Source organism: Akebia trifoliata, chromosome 13 (genome assembly GCF_017979445.1).
Source record: "Akebia trifoliata isolate Shusen 1 chromosome 13, ASM1797944v1, whole genome shotgun sequence".
In the NCBI taxonomy this organism is placed as follows: Eukaryota; Viridiplantae; Streptophyta; class Magnoliopsida; order Ranunculales; family Lardizabalaceae; genus Akebia; species Akebia trifoliata.
This window is the reverse complement of record NC_141387.1, coordinates 7,714,374-7,740,825: the sequence shown is the minus strand read 5'-3', so window position 1 is coordinate 7,740,825 and position 26,452 is coordinate 7,714,374. Positions and strand designations below refer to the sequence as shown.

Sequence of the window (26,452 nt, the reverse complement as noted above, 5' to 3'; positions counted from 1 at the left end):
ACATATTGCAAAGCAACTTTGAGGTTATTGGTTTAAGTCCAGCTTACCCAAAAACAAAAGTTATGGAATTTGAAATCCATGCTTGAAGTTTTACCATGTTATTATTATTAATTTTTTTATCAATAAATGGGATTAGTAGGTCCCTCCCTTTTATTAGATCATTTCTTTCTCAAATAATTATAAGTAAGATCATCATGAAGAATAATTTTGGTTGAGTAGAAAGACAGAGATGTAAGCATTACTAGCCTTCTCATTACACTTAACAGATCCCTCAACATTCCAAACTCTGATTAAACACTAAAATTTCATTGTGTCAAGAATTGAGACATATTCTCTCAATGGACTACCTTTTGTTTCTTGTTTTCAGCTTCACCTTACTCTTTTCCTTTTCAAAAATCTCAACTATAACCGACACTCTAATTCCGACCCAAGACCTTAAACATAATCATACCTTAGTTTCCTCGGGCCAAATCTTCGAATTAGGATTTTTTAATCCTCGGAATTCCAAAAACTGGTACTTGGGAATATGGTACAAGAGCATCCCAGCTAAAACAATTGTTTGGGTTGCAAACAGAAACAACCCACTTATTGATCCATTGGGACTATTAAAGATTCACGACAATGGAACTCTCGTACTTGTTAATCGAACCAAAAGCGTTATTTGGTCATCTTCAAAATTAAATCAAGCCTTGGCCAAGAATCCAATTGCTCAGCTCTTAGATTCGGGGAATCTTGTATTGAAATATGAAGGTCAGCATGATCCCGAGAGCTATATCTGGCAGAGCTTTGATTATCCATCCGATACATTGTTAGTGGGCATGAAGCTGGGATACAACTTAAAAACTGGTATGATATGGAATTTGACGGCTTGGAAGAGCCCCAATGACCCTTCCCCCGGTGACTTCACTTATGGGATAGATCCTCATGGATTTCCACAACTAATTTTGCGTAATGGATCTGTCAACATGCATCGTACAGGGCCATGGAATGGGGTTACATTTAGTGGTGCTCCTAGGTTTGGGAACTTTGCGTTGTTCGAACCCATTTTTGTATCTGACAATGAAGAGGTGTATTATAAAGTTCAATCCAAAGATAATTTAGTTATAACAAGACTTTTGTTAACCCCAATGGGAGTCATTGAACGCCTTGTTTGGATTAGTCGAAAGTCAGAATGGATGGTCATGTACACAGCGGTGGAAGACTATTGTGACGAGTATGGCCACTGTGGTGCCTATGGTATTTGTAAGTACAAAAACACAACCGTTTGTTACTGTACAGAAGGATTTGCGCCCAAATCTCTGCATCGGTCTGGTGGGTGCATAAGGAGAACACCGTTGGATTGCAACAATAATGGAGATTGGTTTAAGAAGTTTGAATCTGTGAAATTGCCTGATTCATCAGGCTCTTGGGTGAACAAGAGCATGAACATCAAGGAATGTGAAGGGCACTGCTTCCACAATTGTTCTTGTACAGCTTATGCTAATTCTGATGTTAGAGGAGAAGGCAGTGGCTGTGTCTTATGGTTTGGGGATTTGGTTGATATTACGCAGTTCCCCACTGGCGGGCAGGATCTCTATGTTCGGATGGGAGCTTCAAAACCAGGTACATATCTATGGTTGTGTTCTGCTTTTTTCATTTTTATCGATTATTGTTTTCTTGACTATCTATGGCTTTCATTATGACAAATGAAGCTTTTTCCACTGTTAATTTTACAAAATGAATCTTGGATGATAAAATATTTGTTTAGTTATTATTTAGTATCGAAATATTTCATTTGATATATTTTATTATGTTTCGAGAGACACTCAAATTTCAGTAAAAAAATAAAAATTCTTGTACACGCCAACAAATTTCCTGCAGGAACATTCAATAACAAACCCAAACCATAATACGGAAATTTTTTTTGTTGGATGCTAAGATCATCCTTAATTTGTAAAAACATGCGAAATATTATGCCTGAATATTCGAATTAAACAGACAAAAAATTTAAACCATGCTAAGATCATCCTTAATTTGTTGGGACTAGGATTTGGTTCTACATCGAGTTGAGCCATGAAATTGGATTTATATTATTCATTCTTGATTAGACTAACTCATACGACATTTAACCTCATTACAGTTACGGGCCAAGGGGTAAATGCTGACTCCAGAAAGAAGACGAAACGAGTGGCTTTGATGATATCCGTATCAGTGGTTGTGGGGATACTTTCATTGGGTTCGATCACCTGTTGTGTCATCTGGAAGGCCAGGAAAAAACAAACAAGTAGGTTTCGTCCTTTCTTGATTAAAATTAATTAATTGACCTTCCTCTGAAGGTACTGTCTTCATTCATTCATGTAGATGTCATTTGTGGACCACAAGTCAAGAACATTAGATTCTTTTAATTCTACGCTTCAATACTCATATATGGTAAAAATTCTTTTAAAATTAAATATATATCAAGATACATTTTTAAAATATTTAAATTATGTAGAATTTAGCCATGTTTAGGAATAAAGTTTTTATGATAAACTTATTAGCAGGTGCCAGCTAGCTTAGTTGGTGAGGTCCATGGCTGATAATACCATGGAGTAGGATTAAATTTCCACCAAATGTTAGGATTAAATTTCCACCAAAAGTATGGATTGAATTTGCTTTTATACCTCTGTAAATTACCACTGCTTTAATTTTAGTAATAAAAATGCCATTTGCAATGGCATTCTTGCAATCATTTAACAAAAATAATGGTAAATTTTTAAAGGCTGTTTTGGATTTCATCTAAAATAGAGGATTTTTCAACATTTAATTTGTTTTTGTAAGCTAATAAAAGTAAATTAAAGTAACATCCACACACACACACACATATACACACACGTTTGTTTTTTTTTTTTTTTTTTTTTTACGTAAATAAAAATTTAATGAAAATAGATAAATCATCTTTTACGTAGGTTATTTTCTTTCAAAAGTTAATACATAAATTCATAAAATTGTATATCCAATTTCACAATAAATTCTACCTATTATTTATGGAGATTACCTATTGTTTTTTTATTCATACATGTTCCTACAGCAAACATGTAGAAAATATTGGGGTGGGCTAAGAATGCGACTATTCTAAGAGATTGTTAGGTTTTTTTTTCTATTTTTATTTAGGTTTAGGTTTCTATTTCGATTAGCTAGATAGGGAAAGTTCTTCCTTTTGTGTAAAAATCAATTGAAACAAATACACTCTTCATTTTATTTATTGGTTTACTGCTTATATAAATAATCAGTCCTAAACTAATTTTCTAATTCCACTCTTATTAAAATACCTAATTGTAGAGAGAAATAATTGTGTAGTCATCTAAACCGTACACGTGTCCAAACTGATTAAGTGGTATTTGGCGCAAGCCAGCATGCAGACACTGCCTTTCAAGCAGGGCAAGTCAAAGCAGAGATCTCTCTAGCCTGGTTAGAAGGGGCAGCACAACATTAAGTAAAACTTAATCTGCCAAGTAGGACAGACCTAGTTTCAGAATAACCATAAGCCTGATATGCGCATGTCAATCCCAAAGATCTCGAATGAGATCTCTACAGTATAGTACGATCAATCCAGAAGATCCTCGTTCGATAAGTGAATCTAGAGAACCAGCGGATATCTCAAGATTGCCACCTAAAAAAGGGGGAAACCTTGATTTGCAACCAGGAACTATAAGTAGCACAGTAAGCACTAATGAAAGGATCTTTTTGGAGGGATTAGAGGTCTAACTAGTACTTTAGATGATTCCTCTACTGCTCTAACTTGAGTGTCGGAGTGATTTTGGTAAGTATTACGCCAGCACGTGGACGAAGGTGATAAGAGTGATTTCGGATCAGTGCGACAGAGTCCATCAAAGCAGTCCACCAAATTTTGACCGCACACTAATAAATCAGCAATTAACACCTGCAATAAAATCCTCTGTATTTGGGGATGAGTGCGGATCGTATGCACCCATGGTGGAAGATTGAAACCCTCCTCCCACACTCCAATACATGCCACGTTAGTTAAAATTCAAGGAAATTTTAAGGAGATATTTTAGGCACTAATTCCTTCCATTGAATTGTGGAGGAGGGTTTCAATCCTCCACCCTAGGCGCATATGATCAAGACTAGTTAGGGATACCAATAAAAATAGAAATCTAAGTCTAAATCTAAGTCTAAATAGAAATAAAAATAGAAACCTAACATAAATCTATTAGATCGAAAGCTACATCTTATGAAATGATAGAAATCTGTACAAATATATTAAATAGAGATCTGCTATTTCAAAATTTATGTGCTAAGCTGACGAACCAATGGCATGATGCCATGTGCATTGAAAAATACTAAAATAAAATACTTAAACTGCTCCGAAAATTTCTCCTGAAATTTTCTCTCTTCTAACCAATCACTCTTGCTCATTTAATACACATGGCGTCATACCATTGGTTTCATTAGATTACCACAAAAATATCTAAACAGCTAATGTTTGTTCCCATTTTCACAATGTGAAAAAAGCCCAAATTTGACGGCCTTAGGTTGTCAAATTTCATAAAATTCGACGGAAAAAAGAGGTCAAATTGGTGTCGAATTTTTCATTGTCAAATTTTTTTTTTTTTGACGGGCTGAAACTTTCAAATTAATGAAGGATGAGAGAAATTCGACAGCTCTAAGCCGTCAAATCTGGGAACATCAAGAATTTCGACGGTCCTAGACCGTCAAAATTGGTGGGCCTTGGCCCGTCAAATTTTTATGTCGAATTTTCCAGTTTTCACATAGTGTTTTCCATACCACCATGGTGAGGAAGGAATCGAATTGATTTTTCTAGCAATGGAAATCTCACAAATGTGCAGAATATATATATTTACATCTATATCGAATTCTGTTGCTTTAATTGTTAGTTGTGTCAAGCATGCGTGTAGGTCTCACTACTAAATGGACCACCTAAAATATAATTGTAAGTATCCATTGAATCACATTTGCAGGATTCCGAAAAAAAGGGTTCATTCTCTAAAAAAAATATTCAAATATTATATTGTTAAAGTCACCTTGTTTCATATAATTCATAGATTTAAAAAATTTTCACTGTAAACAAACAGGCAATGAAGAAAACAATCAAACCCAAGATTACACTGATGAAAACTCGAGGGGGGAGATGGACTTACCTTTGTTTGATTTTGTTACAATTGAAACTGCCACAAATAATTTCTCTAGTGATAATAAGCTTGGAGAGGGTGGTTTTGGTCCAGTTTACAAGGTACTTCCCATCATTTTCATCCAATTAATTATGCTAAAACCTAAACAAGATGAATGTTCTCATAAGCTTGTTCACTTGTGATAATCCTTAGGGTGAGCTTTTAACAGGACAAGAAATAGCGGTGAAGAGGCTTTCAAAGTTTTCTGGGCAGGGCCTCAATGAGTTTAAGAACGAGGTTATTTTAATTGCGAAACTTCAACATCGCAATCTAGTTAGGCTTCTGGGGTGCTGTATTCAAAGAGAAGAGAAAATGTTAATCTACGAGTACATGCCTAACAAAAGTTTAGACTTCTTTATCTTTGGTTTGTCTTCTTCTTGACTTTAAATATTTGACTTAATTGGATTGTTTATTTAGTAGGTTTGCGGACAAAATCTAACTTTTTGTAAAATTAGCTCAGATCAAGAAAGATATGCTTCACTGAGTTGGCAAAAGCGCTTTGACATTGTGGTAGGCATAGCTCAAGGACTTCTTTATCTTCATAGAGATTCAAGATTGAGAATTGTCCATAGGGATCTCAAAGCTAGCAATGTCCTACTAGACAGTGAGATGAACCCCAAAATTTCAGATTTCGGCATGGCAAGAACTTTTGGAGGAAACCAGGTCGAAGCAGTAACAGCAAGGGTAGTTGGAACTTAGTAAGTAATATAGAATTACTCTCTAGGCACATATTCTCATTGTTTAAAACTAATTTCCTTTGATGATGCCATGTAGTGGTTATATGTCTCCGGAGTATGCAATAGACGGGCTATTTTCAATGAAATCCGATGTCTTTAGCTTTGGTGTTTTGGTGTTGGAGATAATTAGCGGAAAAAAGAACAGAGGGTTTGATCATCCTGACCATGATCTCAACCTTCTTGGACATGTAAGTAAAGAAATGAATGTCCTTCAGGTCCTCTACTAAATTAAATTTATAATTATCTAACATGAACATTCTTTTCTATTTTTTATGAGTAAAAAGTTAATATATTTGATTGTTTTTTTTTTAAGGCATGGAAACTATGGAATGAAGCCAGGCCCTTGGAATTGGTAGATATGTTAGTGGAGGATGGGTTGCTTGAGTTTCAAGTGTTGAGATACATCCAAGTGGGTCTTTTATGTGTGCAACAACGCCCGGAAGACAGGCCTAGCATGTCATCTGTTGTGTTAATGTTAGGTAGTGAGACCACAATCATGCCCCAACCCAAACAACCTGGTTTTTATAATGAAAGGAGTCTCATTGAACCAGCTACATCATCAAATGGGAAGAAGTTATGTACAAATGAGGTTACTATTTCATTGTTAGAAGGCCGATAGAAGATTGTTTTGCTACGCATTTATCAGTACAAAACTTACAAACTGTATTATGGGTGAATTACTATTTCATGAGCTGAAAATGAGTTATTTACGATTCTGTCCACTTTTCATTTTAATTACCACAACGTAAACAATCACATTTTAGTTTAAAAAAAAATCAGAACTAAGTGACTATCTCACGGGTTTAAAGTGAGAATTTCACAAATTTAGATTGAATTTGTCACTTTAAACCTGCGAAACTATCTCTTTAAAAACCTTTGAATTCGTTATCATTCAAGTTTTGATAATTAATACGAACAGTAAGCCGGATTCATAAATTCGTCAAAAGTTGATTGCTTTTCATAAATATCTCCTGTATTATTTCTTATATATACGTTCTTGTATGTTCTTGCATATTGGATAGAGGAGCAATTCAAACAATGAAGTAGGAAATATCAATATTGGGGAAAACTAAAGATAATGAACAAAATGAACCATGATATTAAAAATGATCATCAAGAGAATGATAGTTTGGATCCAATCTGATTAGAAGTTGTACATTGTATTGCACCAACCATATTTGTTTTGTCAAAAAGATTAATAGAATATTTGGAATCTGATAGGAAAAATATTGTGAACATAATAGACATGGATCTAGGATTTGATCTTGAACAAACAATAGAACAATCGAATCGAATAAACAATAATTGTAAAATACCTGGATTCGCTTTTTAGATTATCCGAGAAGAATACATTGATCTTGATCTGCAAAGAATATGTGCACTACCCCAATTTTGCCTACAGCTTTAGTGATGGGAACCTCTATCTCAATAATAGAATAATCTGTGTGTAGAGAGGGGGAGGGGGAGGGGGGGGGGGACGGTCACCTATTTATAAAAGAAGATACTAGATTTTCTACCCATCGTAGAATTCTAATATTAGGTGAATACCAGTTAAACTTTGATAAGATGTTCACTAACCTATCATATTTGATGTTGGTAACCAATGGCAGACCACAAACATGATTTTTAATTTTATCCTTAATGTTTTGAACAAATTACAATTCAGTATTATATAAAATTTGTCTATGTGAAAAGGCCATAAAATAATTTTAATTACAAAAATAATAGTAATAATAATAATAATTCCAACAATCTTCCACTTGGCCTTCACATATACCTTTTGTTTAAAAATGACTCTCTAGATTATTACTTTTTGAATACTCGAGTGCACTCTTTTGAAAACTAATTGTTCAAAATATTTCAGATAATCTTTAACTGTCATCTTCATTTAAAGATACCACTAATGATGGATTATGGATGTAACAAAGTGCTCATTTGTCGGTCCTAAGACAGTTCCATGATTTCCAAACTAGTATCATCAATGAATTCAGGAGTTTACCTTTACGTGAACTTTCTTTGTGGTATTAGGGCAATGTATACTCCTCAATGTAGTCTGTATGTATATTCCCTAGGTATCCAACTTCATACTCATCGTATGTCATTCTGATATCTTACTAGCAACCAGCTATGTGATATTCCATCACCTTTCTATTCAGAATGAAGACTTCATCAACGTGATGCCAAGTCACGTCTGGTCCAAGCATTTCTTTAATACTTTACGAGTACATCTACTCACAGGCTAAGATAACATGTGTATATAATAATGCATTAATAATGACTAGTTATAATCAATTTCTTTAAACAGCAATAAATAGTCTATCAAGAGTGTAAATAAATCAAAATAAATATAAAATAAACTCAATACTTAAATAACTTGAATAAATGACATAACAACTCCAATGCGAGTTACATGTTCCTTGAAAATCTTTATCAGGAGTCCTTTTGTTAGAGGGTCAACTATCATATTGCTAAAATCTATCTTAGCAATCTCGATCAATCATTTACGAACCTTTTCATATATTAAAATGTACTTTATTTCGATGTGCTTGTTTCTTTTGGTCATTCTTTCATTCTTTACAAAATCAATAGCAGCCTTATTATCACAATAGATAATAATAGGTTTATCAATGGAATTCACAATCTTTAATTCACCGATAAAATTCTTCAATTAAACTACTAGATGGCTTACTTCATAACATCCAATAAATTCTGAATACATGGTCGAATCTGTCAGAATGGTCTGTTTTGAGCTTTTCCATAAGATAGTTCCATGCCCAAGCATAAAAATATAACCTAAAGTAGACTTCAAGCTATCACGACATCCAACATGATTTGCATCAGAATAACCAACAACTTGAAGCTCACTCGATCTTCTGTATACTAACATAAAATTTTTGTTCTCTGTAAATATCGAAGTATTTTTTTTACTGCTCTCCAATAAGCAATATCGGGATTCTGCTGATATCTTCCAAGCATACCAATAATGTAACTAATATCGGGTCGGATGCAAATCATTGCATACATAAGACCACCGACTGCTGAGGCATATTCTGATGCATTAACCTTAATTTTTTTCAAACTTGTTCTTGGGATACTGATCTTGGCTGAATACATCTCCTTTGATAACATTTCTTTCTTGAAAGTATACCTCACAATCATCTGTAATAGCAGGTCTACGTTCTCGGGTATATCTCTTAATGGGAATGATTGATTGTGGAACTGGGACCACTACTGCTTGATGATTGGGTTTTGATTGGATTGTTGCATCTTCTTCTACAACGACTATACGAACATGTGAAGTCACCAAATGAAGTAAAGGTTGCGGAATAAAATATATTGGTGGATCACTATGTTTCTTTCCAAATATAATTTTTCTTTCCTTTTCACTCCCACTATTTTGATTATATTTAAGAAATCTAGCACGATTAGTTTCGACGATTTCCATATGTCTCGACGAACAAGAAAAACTATAACCCTTCGATCTCTCGAGATAACCAAGAAAATGACAAGTCGTAGCTCTAGTAGTTTCAAGCTTCCGTTGTTTAGTCATTTTTCCTTTAATGCAATCTACATAGACATCAAAATCCGAGAAATCTAGAGGGTTTAGAATTCATTCCTTAGCTAAAGATTCTAGTGTTCTTTTGGAAATATAACCTAATCTCAAATGCCATAACATAAAAGAGTTTTCTGATGAAGTAGGACGCTTAGACCCCATAACATGCAAATCAACAAATAAATATAAAAGAGAAGAAGCAAACAAACCATCCAAAGATAACTGATAAAGACCATACAATAAAAAATCATGTCCAACAACATCATCATGATAAAGAACGTGCATCCTACTATCGCAAAAAAGAAAAGAAAAAAAATATAATTAGCAATGTCCAATCTAGAAATGAAAATAATGTTCCGTCTAAAAGACGAGATGTAGAAAGTCTCATCTAAAATAATAAAAAATGTCCTATATTGAGAATGAGGCGATAAGCTCCAACAACCTCAACCTACAATGCCTCTGCATTCCTAAGAAAAAGTTTATCTTCTTATCTGGGGTTTCTCCTACTGACGAACCCCTCATGGATTCTTTTGTAACCAGTTTTTATAAGCAAAGCAATCCCTCTTCATGTGTCCCTTCTTCTTGTAGAACTAGCATTCTTCATTATTTATTTTTTCAATGTCTATCATTTTCTTGATTGTTTTCTGATTCTTGAAACTTTTGAACTCTTTTCCTTCCTTGAAGTTCTTGTTGCCACCTTTCTTGAAACCATTATTCTTGAAAATTTTCTTGCTACTTGCATAAACTGTCAAGTGTGCTAATTCAAGTTTCGAATCTCTCAATCTTGCTTTCTCAGTGATACAAAGGAAAATCAGTTGATTCAAATCCCATTTAGTTTCTTGTGCATTGTAATTGATTTTAAAAATATTAAAAGACATAGGCACAGATAAAACTGCCATGTTAACCAGAAGGTCATCTTAAAAAATAATCCTTTGCTCAATGAGACCAATGACACGTTGTGACATCTTAAGTATGTGTTCCCGCATATTTTCGTTACCATCATACTTCATATTCATTAACTGACCCAAATACTCATACTAAACAGATCTCTTTGTTTCCACAAACTGTTTCTTTATGATTTGTAACAGTTCCTTAGCTGTATCTGTGGTCTGAATACCACCTCAAAAAGTCTCATTAATAGATGCTCGAATGATCATCAAAAACAATCTATTAGCCTTTTTCCATTTAGCAAAATGAGTCCTTACCAATTCCGTAGAATCTGGAAGTGGAGTTGGCTGCATATCCTCAAAGAGAACAAAAACAAAATCCATGCATCCTAATAAAATGTCAATATGCATCCTCCAAGATGAGTAATTAGAGCTATTAAGAGGCTCAATCCCTGCTAGACTATTTTGAATCAATGACTCATCTATAGTTGCAATAAGATATGGTCAAATATTAATATATACTGTGCGATTCAATTCTTTCAATTCGTACTAGGGATTTTGGTCGAATCGTTTCAAAGTATTTTATTAAGAGTAAAACTTTCCACTTTATAGGTACAAACAAGTCGCATCATTAAGACTCGCCTTTGGGCTGAGATTTTAATATGCTGTATGTTCCCTAAAATTGCGTTGGAATACACACATAGACCTAGTCACTCATGTTCCAGTTCAATCAAGACACTATCCACACCTTTAGGTAAGAGGGTTATCTTTCTCTCCCCTTCACACTTGTGACTATTCTATTCATTCGATCTAAACAAACATCCCTAAATCACCTTTAAGCAGAAATTAATGATTTCATGCAAAGGAGTTCCACAAAGTGATCTTAGTAAGATACTAAGACTCAGAATTCAAGAACTCGTAACTTCCATAAAATGATCACCTTTAGGCAGAATACTATCCTATTTTCATCACGTTCCTTGAACGATCAATCAAAGTATCTTCCTAAATCCCTATAAGCAAGACCTATACTCTAATATATCTAAATTTACTTTCTAATTGTTCTTGTTTTGCATGTGGGTACATTAAAAAATAATAACTAAATTTTCAATATAAAAGAAAGCAATTATAGATATATTCTCCAAAAGGGTATAACTAAATCTGAACTTTACTGTTATATGTTATTGTCAATGAATTATTTTAACATTTTTATTGAATAGATATCGAAAAAATATTCAAAATGGACTCTTGTTTTTTCCAAATTAGAGTTAAAACGAATTAGTTATAATTTTTCAAAGTTTTAAAGTAAAAAATGGTTTTCTATGGGCTGGTTCACGTTTGAACCAATTGAACCGGTTCGGTTGAATCGAGTTGACTCGATCCGAGTCACAGGTAGACCCAAACGGGTCGGGTAAATATGTCGGTTCGAGTCTGAAACGGGTTTAACGCAACAGACCTTTAACAAAACATATATTATAATACGAATCGGGCTTAGCCCAGTCACAACAGACAAATGGGCTTGGACCAAGTGAAGGTTAAAACGGCTTGGCCTCAACAAAATTTAAAATGGGCTTAGTCCAATCACAATATAAAGCCCAATTGATCAGTCAAACGGACTTGGCTCAAACTAATTAAAGAAGCCCAACTGAAACCCGAATTGGGTTGGCCCAAAACGAAGAACAGTTCGTCTTCTTCATCAAGAAGATCGAACTTGCTGTAACCCTAGCCGCCGTCGCCCATTCGTCGACCAGCAGGTTTAATCGTCGGCATCAGACGACGTCTACGATCACCGATAACTTTCCGGTAATGTCCGATTAAAAACCCCGTGACTCAGATCGGCAGATTTGATCGACTGATTTGAGAATCAACTTTTTATTTTTTTATTGGTTTAAACAGATCTGAAATCTCTTCGATTTCAAATTCTCACAATTGGTTTGTTTATTTAATCGACTTCATAATCTCTTCGATTTCGGTTTGTATTGGCTTTCAATTTCTAATTAATACCAAAATCACGAGAAAAAATGATTTCGATTTGTAGATCGATTTCTATTGGTTATCGATTTCTAATGGTTAGCAACAACAGGAGAAAACAATTTTGATTTCGATTTCGATTTAAGGTTTTTCTTGGACTGGATTCGAGAAGATGAATTCTAAGTTTGTGTCCGTCTATGTTTTAATGGCTTTAAAGAAGTCGATTGTCTTCATGATTCGGAAAAAACACAGATTTTATTTTGGAATAAATCGACTTTGTTTGGGAATTTAATGCGACCTTCTCTCAGCCCAGGAAAGTTTATTGCTCATGGCCAAAGCAAGACATTGGCACGTGGGCACTCAACACTGATGGCTCATTCTCAGAATCTCGAGGTGGTCTTGGAGCTATCATTCGAGACCATGAAGGTATGATAATTGCTGCTATTGCTCACCGAGTGAGCCTAGTCTCAATCATTTATCACGAAATACAAGCTATCCTTGAAGGGCTCAAGTTGTGTATCGCAAAAGGTTACCTCAACATTCGGGTTCAAGCAGACTCATTAATGGCTGTCAATATTCTTAACGACCGATGGAGTATTCCATGGAGTGTTATACACTTAGTCATTTCCATTAGAAGGCTCCTTCCTAGTTTCCACAAGTGCACCTTCTTCCATGTTTTCAGGGAAGCTAACCAAGCAGCGGATTATCTTGCATCCTCCCAAGACTCTATGGATTGTTCTGAAATAGATAGTGGAGTTCTCCCTTGTAACCTCGGTTCTATCATTGATAAGGATCGTAGGGGTTTTCCTTTCTTAAGGTTGTAGTTGGTCTGGGTCTGCCTTAACCCTGTTGACCTTTCAAAAAAAAAAAAAAGACTTTAAATAAAAATAATATTTATTTTAAAATAAATCTAGATTCATATCAGATTTAATCAAGATAAAATTAGTTTAACTCAAATTTAATTAGAATTTTGCACAAGAACAAATCCAACACGGCTCTGATACCAATTGATGGGAAAAATACTGTGAACATGATAGACATAAATCTAGGATTTGATCTTAAACAAACAATAGAACAATTGAATCGAATAAACAATAATTGTAATATATTTGGATTCACTTTTTCGATTATCAATAAAAAATACGTTGATCTTGATCTGTGAAGAATATGTGCACTACCCCAACTCTACATACACCTTTGGTGATGGGAACCTCTATCTCAATAATATAATAATCCGTGTATAGGGAGGGGGAGGGGGAGGGGGAGGGGGAGGGGGAAGGGGGGGATGACCACCAATTTATAAAAGATGATACTAGATTTTCTACCTATCGTAGAATTCTAGTATTAAGTGAATACCGCTTAAACTTTGATAAGATGTTCACACTTTAATAAGTAGTAGAGAGAGGAGGGGGGGGGGGGGGACGACCACCAATGTATAAAAGATGATACTAGATTTTCTACCTATCGTAGAATTCTAGTATTAGGTGAATACCACTTAAACTTTGATAAAATGTTCACTAACCTATCATATTTGATGTTGGTAACCAATGTCAGACCACAAGTATGATTTCTAATTTTATCCTTAATGTTTTGAACAAATTACAATCCAGTATTATATAAAATTTGTCTATGTGAAAAGGCCACAAAATAATTTTAATTACGAAAATAATAATAATAATAATAATAATAATTCCAATAGAATCTACCCAAATAGTGGGTAATTGCCTTTTAATGGATGCTTCATTAAGAAAAGATTTAGAAACTCTTAAGGGAGTTTAGTTTTAGTTTCCTAGAAGAGTGGATCTCCTAGTTAATCCTAAATCCAAGGAACCAGATTCTGGAGATTTGAATGGGCTGGAGGTTGTGATGAAGAGAAGTGTCATAATTTGGGAATAAAGCGACCTTAACTTGGTCTATAATTTCAATTTAGTTCAAATTAAAATTCAAATCTGCATTATTCATTTTTGAAAAAAAAAGAAAAAAAATCAACTCAAAAATGTATCACTGTCACACTTTGATGAAAAATCAATTATTTCCTAAGTTAGCAATGGACGACCCCTAAACTTGCTTAGTGTCTAATAATGAAATCAGAAACATTTATTAGACTGAAATAAAATCTCTTTAGAAAATTCAATATTTGGAATCTAAGAACATATCCTATACGGTTGGAATGAAATTTACGATAGACTTCTCTGTTTTAGTGAAAGATTGAATCAAAACAAAATAACTTCAAAATTTCTGAATAACATTGGTGTGTACTTATGAAAACACAAATTCACTGTTCTGTCCTGTTTTCTTTAAAAAATTATGAAAATAGGATAACATCTCTTTGTTTCGTGATAATAAATTACTTTCATTACTTTCTCTAGAAAATATGATACATCCTACCGGTATATAATTATTTTGAGAACAAAGAGTTTGTTGTCAAAAGTTTATGTACAAAATTTTGCAAATCATGTGTAAAAATTTTATGAAAAGTCTAAGTTGGGTTAACTAAATGATTTTTCTTAAGTTTAAAATTTTTATTGTAACATATAATAGTTGTTAGAAAATGTTTCAAAAAATTTCGTAATTGTTTGATATTTTTATAAGTATTTTTAATTTATTTACTATTACTAGTACACCACCCTTATGACTTTGTTACAAAGATGTAAATCGTCGAGTTACCTTCTCACCTTTTGAGGATGATCCTAGTACGTTGTAGATCTCATTATTTTACTCTAATATACCAAAATAAATCACTAAACATGTATTTATAACTCTAAAACTTATCATTTATTATGTAATAACATCAACCATAAAAAACAAATAAAACACTAGCAACATATTCAAATCTTATGAATCAATATTTCCGAAACTAGGAGCCCTAGTGGCATGATGTAAAAGAAAAATAAGGCATCAAATGCTCATCAATCTTCATTCCAAATCATCTAAGTCGTTGGGATCATCATCAAATCTGAAATGGAATCCGACAATGACTGTGAGCCAAAACTCGTAGGAAAAACAACTCTACAATAATAATTCATTTTGCACATACAAATTAAAGATACAAGAGCAAAAGTATAGACATTTAAATGAATGTTTTCATAAATTAAAAAACATGCAATGCTGGGTGAATTTCACACCGTTCAACCATAACCATCATCACTGATTTTCACAATAGTTTAGTTGAACTCCCTGTCCCACTCAAGGACCCTCCTCGAGGGTTTTTGTGTTTTACACTCAAGGGCCAACGCCCTACTTGCTCATTTCATAACATTTTTATCATCATGCTCAAAATAATTTCATGTTGTACATTTATTTGATCAATTCATCTCGAAGCCATCATGTAATTACAATCATGTGTGCATCATAATTCATTTCATCTCATAGATCAAGAAAAATAAATGCCTAATATTTATTCATTTATCTTTTATTTGTATATGCCAATAGAAGTTTTTGTCAACCCGCCTTTAAAGTTTGATTCAATATCTTGAGAAAATCTAAAATCTCCATTCTTCAATTGGTTCCACCTTCTATGTTCTTCCCAATATTCAATGTAAGCTTACTACCTATAAGAAAATAAATAAATGTATAAAAATAAAAAATGGTTTGAGGGAGATATGAGAGTAAGAGATGATAGAGAAAGATGAGAAAAATAAAAAAAGAAGTCAAACAAGTCCAAAATGATGGCCCATGATCCATACTTCCTTAGTGATTTTCTTGACACAAAATTAGAATAATTTCTCTCTTCATTCCCCTATTTTCTATACATTTTATTTTTGAAAAATCTCAGCCCTCATTTCCAAATCTAATAATAATAAATCTTGACCATTGGCTTGTTACAACACAAGTCTTCTTATGCAACCTCAATCCTCTCCTTAATCCAACAACCAATGTAAAAGCAAAAAAATACACATGAATTATTTCTTAAATAAGCTAATTTCTTAAATTGGTAAAGGCAAGTTTCCACGAAGACCATCCCAAATTTCCTTTTTCTCTCTCCAAAGAAAGAATATTAGAGGATAATAATTAATTTGAATTTTAACTTTTCTTCCTAATATGATTTTTCTAATTTGCAAATATTCCAATTAAAAAACATATCGATTTGAATCAATTAACTATAAAAGGAAAAGAATCAGTTTTCTTTCTCCCTCAAAGTTCCATCAAATTGGTTTTTCATTCCACCAATTAAGCTAAATGGTTTAGCCCACTAACCAGAAGGCCCAACAAAAGAAAATAAATAAGCAAAAATTTTCAACTCAACTCTTTTAAAATTTATAAATATAAAATTTTATTTACTTAGAGATTTAAAGCACCGAATTCCAAAAAATCTGAATTTTCTAACCAAATTATTGTTTTTAAATCAATAAGAAGCCTTATTCATGAAGTCGAAAATCGGGTCTTTATAGTCCTCATCGGAACTTGATATGTATAGAAGTTTAGACAGGAATAGAGAAAATGATTCACACACTTTTCTATTAGAATAGGACGTATAAATACAGATTTGAGAAACTTAAATTACTCCTAAACTTATGCTAACGTATAACAACATATATGAAAATATAGGAAAGTATGAACTGTACAGATTTCTTAAATCAGCTAATAGTATGAGCTGTACATATTTCCTAAACTAGCTGATTAAAGACAATTAAGGTGTCAGATTGTGATGATGATTTTCTGCATAAATGATAGCAGTCCTTATATGCCCCCTCAAGATGGAGGTGCCATCTGTAACACCAATCTTGGATATTAATAGTTGAAAGTGTTAACGTGGTAAGGATTTTGTAAGAAGATCAACTAGTTGATCAATTGTATGGATGTGATGAACGCAAATGGTTCCCTTCTTGACAAGATCTCGATCAAAGAGGAGATCAATTTCAATGTGTTTCATCCGTATGTGTTGGACTGGATTTATACTGAAGTGATTGGCACCAATATTATCACGAAATAGTTGAGGTGCTTCTCTGAGAGTGAGACCAAGTTCCTTGATAAGTGAATGAAGCCAAATTATTTCTGATGTGGCAGTTGTTAGTGCCCGAAATTTTGCTTTTGTGGATGATCTTGATACGGCTTGTTGCTTGCGTGCAGACTATGAGATTGGATTAGGACAAATGAAGGTGATGAAAGCAGTGGTTGATACTCAAGTGTCTGTATTTGATGCCCAGTCCACATCACTGTAAGTCTTTAGTTGGAATTGATCATACTTTTGTAGGAGAAGGCCATGAAACATGGTCTGTTTGAGATACCTAAGAAGTGTTTTGCTGCAGTCCAATGGGTTGTTGTTGGCTTTTGCATGAACTGGGATAATTTATTGATTGCAAAGGCAATATCTAAGTGAGTGACTCCCAAATACTGAAGTGCTCCAATGGCTTTACGATACTCACTACTGTCAACATACTCTGAATTGTCTTGAGCCGTAAGCTTAGCTGTAGTAAACATTAGAGTGAGTGTTTCTTTAGCATTGTCCATGGAGGTTCGGGAAAGGAGTCCTCGAATGTACTTATGTTGTGTGAGAAAGAGCCCTTGTGATGTGGGAATCACTTCTATTCTCAAGAAGAAATGCAAGGGGCCCATGTCTTTAACTGAGAATATATTGCCAAGCTTTCTTATAATGTCATTTACAAAGCTTAGTGTGTTGCCGGTGACAATTATGTCATCAACATAAACAAGGCAATAGCACAAGATATCATGATATTTGTAAATGAACAAAGAAGTGTCAGTGGTTGAGTGAACAAAACCAAAGCTGAGGAATGCATCTCTAAGGGCCTGGTACCACTGTCGTGGTGCTTGTTTAAGTCCATAGATACTCTTTTTGAGCTTGCAAACATGCTTAGGTTTAGATGGATCTTCAAGTCTTGGAGGTTGGTGCATGAAGACTGTTTCTTCAAGAGTGCTATGCAAGAAAGCATTATTGACGTCTAACTCACTACGTGAAAATTCAAATTTTAACAAAAAAAAATTGATCGTCCTGGCCCGTCAATTTTTAACACCAAAATTCCACGGCCTGCGGACCACGTTTCCTATCTCGCGCTCGATCTCTCACTCTCATTGTCTGTCTCTCGATCTCATCTCTCTCTCTCTTACTCTCTTTCTCTGTCTCTCTCTCACAATCATCGATCGATCGACCTCTCCATATATATCTCTCACAGTCTTTTTCGATCGATCGACCTTGCTCTTTATCTCTCTCTATCTTGATCGATCGACCTCTTCATCTCTTTCTCACAGTCGTTCTCTTGATCGATTGACCTCTCCATCTCTCTCTCTCACAGTCTCTCCCTCGATCTATCTCTATTTCGATCTATCTCCGTCGATAGATCTCATTTCCCACTCTATTTGATCGATCTCTCTTTCGATCTGTCTCCCTCGATAGATCTCTCTCACTTTCATATCTCTCTGACGCAATCGCAATCGGATTTGAAGTCTCTAGGGTTTCGATTTCTCTCACGCAATCGGATTGAACTCTCTAAGGTTTTGATCTCTGTCACAATCCATCGTCTTAGATTGGAAGCTGAGTTTCTGCTAAGGTGTTCTCACTCTTCAAGGTATGATCGACTGTAAATCTTGATTTGAAGAGAATCGACTGTAAATTCGATGATGATTTGTTGGTTTACTAGTGCGTCTTACGATTCAATATGTCTTCGATTCTTTTAGTGAGTCATTTTGTATTATTTTGATGTTTTAATGGTGGATTCTATGAGGATTATGAGGGTTTGGATATGAAATTGTAAGATTATTCTGTTTTGTTGAGGTTTTGAAGGTATATGAGGTGGAAAGTTGGGTTTTTGGTTAGTTTTTGTCGTACAATGAACATCTTTTAGCGTTTTCAGGTGTTTGTTGATCTTCTAAAGCAATCGGTTTGGTTCTATTTTTTGTTTCTGTGAAATTGGTTTCCAAATGTTGAATTAGATGGTCAGATTCTTGAGAAATCATAGCCATGTAGATTGTAGATTGGACTTTTGTTATAGGTTTCATCAAAGTGTGTAATCCACCTAGTTTCATGGATAAAAGAGAATAAAAAGAACTGTTGGGGATACAAATATATAATTTTTTCTTCCCTTGTTAGTCTTCTTTAATCCAATTTAGTCATACAGGTAGTTCAGTTATTATGGTTAAGCTTCACTTTAAATCTTTCACACTTTTTTCAACTGGTGGTTATGTTGATTTGAGCCAAACATAGAAGGTCATGGTTTCTTTTTGTCCATCTTTTGATGATTTTAACACCATGTCTTGTATTCATTTCTGAAATGCCACATTAGACAAAAGTCAGAAGAATGTACAAGTGACTCTGTTTTTATTAGATGTACAAGTATTTTTTATATTCCTAAAATCTATATTTATTTATCATATTGTGCAAGTTATGAAAAAGCTCTAGGTGCTCATTTGAACCTGGGCATTGAATGAAGAAACAAGTGACATATGGAAATACTTTTTAAACTTAGCATCAACATCCAATTTCATCAGTGAAAGATTCTGAGATTGGCCAAGTGAGTTGTATCTCAGCTGTGAACATTTTTCAGGCCAACAATATCCTTGACTTTGTGCAAATGAGTGGGAAGCCTTTTAGTTGAAAATTCCAGATGCCTCCTTTGCAAATGAGGCACAGTTGTTGATTGACGATTAATCATCTTACAGGTAACCATAGTTTCAAAGTATTATTAGTCATTTTTTGGCAAGGGAATCAATTCCATATTTGGTTTCTATAAACGCCTCGTAGGAGTCTGTTGACCTTATGATCTATCGCCCCACAATCACCATTCAAACTCATTACCATGATATGTGAATACTTGAGTCTTTTTATATTTTATTTTAAACATGGCTTGCTTCTAGAATGATCTATAATCTATAAAGATGGGGAGATTGAATACAATCTGTTCCATATAATTTTGGATGATGAAGGGGAGGTGTATTTTTGGTTTGCTATGTGATTGACCCATCCTAATTCAAGAGTATAATGACAATTCTATAAGACTAGGAAGATCAATTATGTTTTATGGAGCTGAATGTTGAGAATCAAGAAACAAAATGTGCATAAATTGATTGTGTAGCAAAGATGGGTCGCATGGACTGCTACACTGACCCAAGTGACACCTCAATCCTCTAGGATTTTAAGCATTTAAGTGGTGGAGGGGAGATGATCCTGTACTCCTAGGATTGGCCCACTACCAAATAAATAGTCTTATCTTGTTGAACACGTGACGTATTTTCTTGGTACCCTATCACATACATGCGTTGGCCCACACCTTGATGAATTTTCATTAAAAACAAGAAATTAGATACATATGTGGTGTCTAAATACATTTTGACAATGTTGGTTGGGTAAGTCTAATTATAAATTTTATGTTTGATTGTATGTAGAACTTTAAAAGAAAGTGGTTTGATGGACCACTAAAATTCAGTGGTACAAGAAAATGTGTTGAAGAATGGCTGAAAATTTTAAACATTGTAAAGGCTCATTTTCATTATATAGTATTGATGGAATGTTAATATGTTAATTTCTTTTTAACTGGGGTTATATTTACTTTGTGTGTGTGTGTGTGTGCGTGTCGGTGGGGGTAGGCAAATGTTAAAGGAAGTTTGAAGGGGAGAAATGATTGAATGAGGGGTGTTATTGTTATTTCTTTGGGGATTGATGATTAGTATGTGAGGGATACATTCACTGGTTAGAATTAGTCCAAGGATCAGACTTTTATGTCTATAAGCTTATCCTTACATAGGGAGGTAAACTTTTGCTTGTTTTTGAATCCTCTTTGAGATAGAGTACTGAATTGGTATCTTTGGAGAGGAAGATGTTTGCTCCTCATGGTTAATCAAGTTTCTCTCCCACTCCCACTTGTACTTGTCTCTGGTTGGGTACATCCATCACCATCATCAATGCTTTATTTATTAGGATCCTTTTTTATGGACGAATTTCATATGGGATGAAACAAGAAGGCATCAGTAGGTTAATAATCTAGTTGCAGTTTATTACTGTTGTCCCTGCAAAATTTTTTTTTTACCTCTTTCAATTTTTTTAGCTTATGGATGCTTTTTAGTTATTGAGACTAGTTTCACTATCTTTCAATCTTATTTTATTTAAAGGTAATATTTGAAGTAGTTTTACCTTTAAATTCAAATATTACCTTGTTTATTGGAATAAGATAATTAAGGGGATATCTATAATTCCCTTTCGGACAGGACAGTCATACTCACAACATTGAACGAAGCATGGGCAGGTCCAGGCTCCATTATCGATCTCTTCCTCGAGAGCTTCCACATTGGTATAGGAACAAAGAGATTCCTTAACCACTTAGTGATTGTTGCAATGGATCAAAAGACGCTAAATCGATGCAAGTCAATACATCCTCATTGCTACTCGCTCTCCACTCCTGGTGTCAACTTCACTTCTGAGAAACGTTTCATGACACCTGACTACCTTAAACTCATGTGGAGGCGAATCGAATTCTTGCAAATTGTCCTTGAATTGGGTTACAACTTCCTCTTCACGGTATGAATCTTCATTCTTTGGACCCAATTATTTGCATTTTGAAATTTTTTTTTAATCAAATAATTATAATTTGTAAACGTAGAGGTTGTTTTGATAAAATTAAAAGATAACTTTTTTTTTTACTTTAAGAGGTTGAAAAGTTAAAATAGTTGTTTGAGTTAATTTTAAAAAGTAAAATCTGACAAGTCCCATATGGTAGACCTCAATGATTCACCATATGCCACTGTAATCCCTATATATATACATGTAAAAGCGTTAAGGATGATGGACCCAAGAGAAGGTTTGCAACTTCACATGATAATATTGCTATAGTTCTATAAGATTAATTTTGACAAAAAATTACAGACTCAAAACTGATCCTTGGTATAGACTAATTAATCAAACTTATTAATACCTTGGTTTCAAAAATAAATAAATATGGTTTATGGATATGATCAAGGGAGAAATCCAAGGCTGGTTGTTGAATTGCTGTCGTGGCTCATTCTCTTCTTCATGTTTTTCCTTTTCTCAATCTTCTTTTGCCGTGTAAATTATTTAATTTAGCTTCATTGATTGATGTATTAAAAAAAATAAAAAATTCAGTGTAGCAATAATCGAGTCCATACACTTGAACTAGCTGATTTATTAAATGCATACACTTGCAAATAACCTGAGTCAGTCCTTTAGATACAGCATTTATGAAAATGATGATGCTCTAATACCACATACACTTGGTCTTCTTTTCATTGGGAGGCTGCTTGAACCCATATGGGGTTCTAGGGAGTTCTGCAAGTTCATCTTTGTGATTAACTTCCTAACTTATGTTTGTGTCTTTGTCACCGCTATTGCCTTGTACTATGTTACAACACAGGAAAATTACCTGGAAGTATTGTGCTTCACGATGTAGTTGTTTTACAAGGAAGCATTTGGTATACATCATCTGCATTTTTTCTGTTAAGAGGAATACTTACCATCTTTCCCACAATACATGTTACCCAAGATCCATTGAGACCAAAATATTCCTCTCATTGTACTTTTTGGCACTATTTCTCTGTTTTTTTTTCCCGGATTTTAAACACTTAATCTGCCATTGTTTTTCCTCTCTTTCCTCATTAGTTGATGCATTTGTCAATAACGAGTTCCAGCATTCTTCCTTTCTTCCTTCTGATTTTCTTTTTTTCTTTCTTGAAGTTACACGCCCATTTCTAGATTCCATGGGATTCTTTCTTGTGGGCATCAAGCAAATTTAACCTGATCAGGAACTGTCTATACCTTTATTGGAGATAAAAACAAAGGTATGATTTTACCTGATCAAATTTTACTATTTGATGCACGTGTCAGCAACTACATCTCTAATAGTTACTCTTTGTGACTTCTACACCATGCAGTGGATGCCATCCATCTTTTTTTACTTTTGTGCATAGCTGTAAGCTTCTTTACATCAGTCAACATGATCTGCATATGGGAGACATGACTGTGAGGGAAACCTTGGATTTCTCTGCTTGATGTCACGGTGTTAGTTACATACATGGTACATATTCCATCTCCAACAGATTCCACATTAAATCTTGCAAAAGTTTGTAGAAATCAACTTGTTAATGTTCTTGAAAAATCTGTGTAGATGTTCTTACTGAACTTGCAAGAAGGGAGAAACATCAATCAATTAAACCAGACCAGATATCGATTTCTTTATGAGGGTATAAAGAATACTAATAACAATAATGATCGACAAAATGACTCAAAGTAGAGAATTAGATTTGCTTTGCTAGCAGATTTCCTACAAGAGGTTTGGCTTCCTACGCCATTTTATTTATTTATTTTTGGTGTGAGTGTGTAGAGGTTTCTCCACTTATTCACTCTTGCAAGCTAATTTGAAAGAATTGTGAAATTAGGTGATGTCGAGGAAAGATCAAAAGCAGTATTGGTATGTCAAAAAAGAACCATATTGCTACATTACCGTCAAGGAATTCTCACAAACCTTCCGCTCGTTCCATGTTGGAAAAAGTCTACAATCTGAACTCTTTCTGTTCCTTATGACAAGTCCAAGTGTCATCCGGCAGCTCTCATAAGAAAAAAGTACGGCCTAACAAAGATGAAACTCTTTAAAGCCTGTTTCGACTGAGAAATTCTATTGATGAAGAGGAGTGCATTCATCTGCATCCTTAAAACTATACAAGTGAGAAAATAAGACAAACCAGTTTTTAAGGAAATTGTAAAGCTAACAAAAGTTTGTTTCTTTGTTTGTCGTGCAGATTGCCGTGGTCACAATAATAACAATGATGGTTTTCATACGAACAGAGATGGATCACAAAACTCCAGAAGATGGGGTAAAGTACATGGGTGTTCTTTTCTTCGGTTTAGTGAACAACTTGGTTAATGGGCTCGCCAAGGGTCAATTGACACTGATGAAGTTACCAGTGTTCTTCAAGCAGAGAGATTGCATGTTCTTTCCAGCTTGGGCATACTCACTTCCTACATTTATAACAAGGATTCCAGTGTCACCAATCGAGTCTTCAGTATGGGTCATCTTTACTTACTACACAATTGGAATGGCACCAAGCTTCGAAAGGTTTGTCTCGATTAATCTCAATTAAAGTGATTCGGGTTTGGTTCTATATTTTTAAATCATAAACATTCTATTACATAATGTTTTTTTTTTTTTTCAGATTTCTTTTTCAATTGCTCCTAATGTTCAAACTACATCAAATGTCACTCTCTCTCTTCCGTTTCATTGTGGCATTGGGACGGAATCAGATTGTTACAAACACATTTGGGGCTTTCGTGCTATCTGTCATATTTGTTCTTGGTGGTTTCATAGTCTCTAGAGGAAGAAATCTTTTCGTTCTTCTGCACAATATAATTATTTGTGGAGTGGTCATATTGTACTAAAATTCTCTTTCTTGACTTTGTGAACAACAGAGGACATATATGGTTGGAGCAGATTTTGGTAGTTCAGAATGCAATTTTCCAAGTCAAGGAGACTGTCCAGAATGAGAATATCATTCTCCTCAAATTGAGAGGCTTATTCTTGTCGGTTTTCACTCAGGTATTGCTCTCTTTTCTTTGCCATTGGTAGCTTCTGTAGCTTTTATATTTTAGAGGCATTTTATAGCTCAATGTTCATGTTCTTGTGTAGTACATGAATGTTGAGCAACTGGTGTGAGGCAGCTACCTATGATGATGGATTGCTGCTTCTTCTCTTTTGGATGGCTCATAGCCAAAAATCAATTTTAGCTTCAGGTTTAACAGATGGGTTCACGGCTAGCCAGTTTTTAGAGTAGGTATAAAATTCGTTTACTAGTGTTTACTTCATTGTTTTCCAATTCAAATGTTATTTACCATGTGTTACAAGAACCTCTTTACTTAATTGGATTCCTCATTTTTGTTAAAGTAGAACAATTACAAGGTTTTAAATAAATGTGTTGGATAGAATGCGCCTCGTTTGGATTCCTCATTTTTTAAAGTAGGCTTCTCGCTTTTTGTATTCTACTTATTTTTTATGAGTTTAAATAAATCTTGTAATTGTTCTTTATGAGTTATTTTTTATTACTATATTTGAATGTTAGTTTGCTTCTTTGGAATACCAGTTTTTGCCATTTCGCAGATACAAAAATGATCCAGAGATCTTGGCCATGACCAATTTGATAGCCGCATATCAACGGAACGAGATATGTTCTTCTATTACTTTGGGTTGATATCTCCATATACCAAATCTTTTTTGTGTAGGTACATGAGCACTATTAGGATTTCTTTCAGAACAGTAGCAATGTAGGGGAAATCCAAACCTTGAGGAAAATAAGAAGACGCGATAGAACGGAGAGAGCTAGAAGAGATCAAGGGCATCACGACCATTTGCTTCTAACTGTGTTTTATTTCTAAACAATTATGTGGCGTAATTTCATTTGTAATTGTCCAATTACTTCAATTAGAGTTTGTTTAGTAATGAAATTTCATATATAATATGAATTTGGAGTTGTTTAGTCTAATTTGGAGCTTGTTTTATGATTTTTGTTTTGTTTGTTATTTTTCTGATTTTTTTTTTAAATATTATTACTTCATTTATTGTGATTGGTGAATTAGAGTACCGCGTTATTGTTTGTTAAACCTCCATATTCTATGGATTTTTTTTTTGGAAGCACATTCTACAAGAAAATATTTGATAGTCCAGGGCCGTCAAAAAAAAAATTCTACAAGAGAATATTTGACGAGCATATTTGATGGGAGGGTCCGTCAAATTTCTCAAAATTTGATGGGCTAAGACCGTCAAATATAGGCTTTTTTCACATAGTGACTGTCGAAGAGACCAGCCATTCATAACCATAATAGTTAAAAGAAGCCGAATTGTTGCGGGTTTTATCACGGGGCTTGAAGGTTTGAGAGTAAGCAATACTTGGCCTTTGATGAAATCCTTTGGCGACAAGGCGAGCTTTATATCGATTGATTGTGCCATCTGGATTTCATTTCTTTCGAAACACAAATTTACACCCAACGAGATTCTGGCTGGGAGTGAAAAATACTAGGCCCCATGTCCCATGTTGAAGAAGGGCTATCACTTCTTCTGACATTGCCTTGTGCCAGTGAGAATCTTTGAGGGCTTGACTGACACAAGAAGGTTCGGGTAGTTCAAGTAACAGGTGCTTGGTGGTGCTGTGTAGTTGTTTTGGCTGAAAGATATTGTTTATGGATTGAGT

The 26,452-nt window shown here is 34.3% G+C and overlaps 2 protein-coding genes across 7 annotated transcripts; both read left to right on the top strand.

Annotated features, from left to right (window-relative positions):
* The first annotated feature begins 205 nt into the window (after positions 1 to 205).
* On the top strand, positions 206 to 6,607 carry LOC147387661 (G-type lectin S-receptor-like serine/threonine-protein kinase At4g27290). The gene is made up of 7 exons (XM_086421614.1): positions 206 to 1,602; positions 2,120 to 2,263; positions 5,076 to 5,233; positions 5,325 to 5,535; positions 5,632 to 5,869; positions 5,946 to 6,096; positions 6,222 to 6,607. The coding sequence occupies exons 1-7, from the start codon at positions 339 to 341 to the stop codon at positions 6,525 to 6,527; spliced, it is 2,472 nt and encodes an 823-aa protein (XP_086277740.1). The 5' UTR covers positions 206 to 338; the 3' UTR covers positions 6,528 to 6,607.
* Positions 6,608 to 23,152: 16,545 nt separating this feature from the next.
* Positions 23,153 to 25,677, top strand: LOC147387660 (pleiotropic drug resistance protein 2-like). 6 transcript variants are annotated; one of them, XM_086421335.1, is made up of 7 exons: positions 23,153 to 23,292; positions 23,383 to 23,547; positions 23,654 to 23,937; positions 24,014 to 24,330; positions 24,428 to 24,807; positions 24,898 to 25,042; positions 25,488 to 25,677. In XM_086421335.1, exons 3-5 carry the CDS (start codon positions 23,896 to 23,898, stop codon positions 24,648 to 24,650), a joined length of 582 nt encoding a protein of 193 aa, XP_086277461.1. In that variant the 5' UTR covers positions 23,153 to 23,292; positions 23,383 to 23,547; positions 23,654 to 23,895; the 3' UTR covers positions 24,651 to 24,807; positions 24,898 to 25,042; positions 25,488 to 25,677. The 6 variants fall into 6 exon arrangements, 5 of the variants coding, with proteins under 5 accessions (XP_086277461.1, XP_086277457.1, XP_086277460.1 ...); XM_086421331.1 differs by having other exon boundaries at positions 25,366 to 25,677; XR_015171379.1 differs by lacking the exon at positions 24,898 to 25,042 and having other exon boundaries at positions 23,654 to 23,837; positions 25,366 to 25,677.
* Positions 25,678 to 26,452: the final 775 nt, after the last annotated feature.

What these genes read in the sequence shown, in the direction of transcription:
- LOC147387661 (XM_086421614.1), top strand. Translation starts at nt 339, where the DNA reads ATGGACTACCTTTTGTTTCTTGTTTTCAGCTTCACCTTACTCTTTTCC. An exon ending in GATGGGAGCTTCAAAACCAG is followed by an intron (nt 1,603 to 2,119) that starts GTACATATCTAT and finishes ACCTCATTACAG; the next exon opens with TTACGGGCCAAGGGGTAAAT. An exon ending in TTTAGACTTCTTTATCTTTG is followed by an intron (nt 5,536 to 5,631) that starts GTTTGTCTTCTT and finishes AAATTAGCTCAG; the next exon opens with ATCAAGAAAGATATGCTTCA.
- LOC147387660 (XM_086421334.1), top strand. Translation starts at nt 23,896, where the DNA reads ATGAAGAGGAGTGCATTCATCTGCATCCTTAAAACTATACAA. An exon ending in GCATCCTTAAAACTATACAA is followed by an intron (nt 23,938 to 24,013) that starts GTGAGAAAATAA and finishes TTTGTCGTGCAG; the next exon opens with ATTGCCGTGGTCACAATAAT. An exon ending in ATGGCACCAAGCTTCGAAAG is followed by an intron (nt 24,331 to 24,427) that starts GTTTGTCTCGAT and finishes TTTTTTTTTCAG; the next exon opens with ATTTCTTTTTCAATTGCTCC.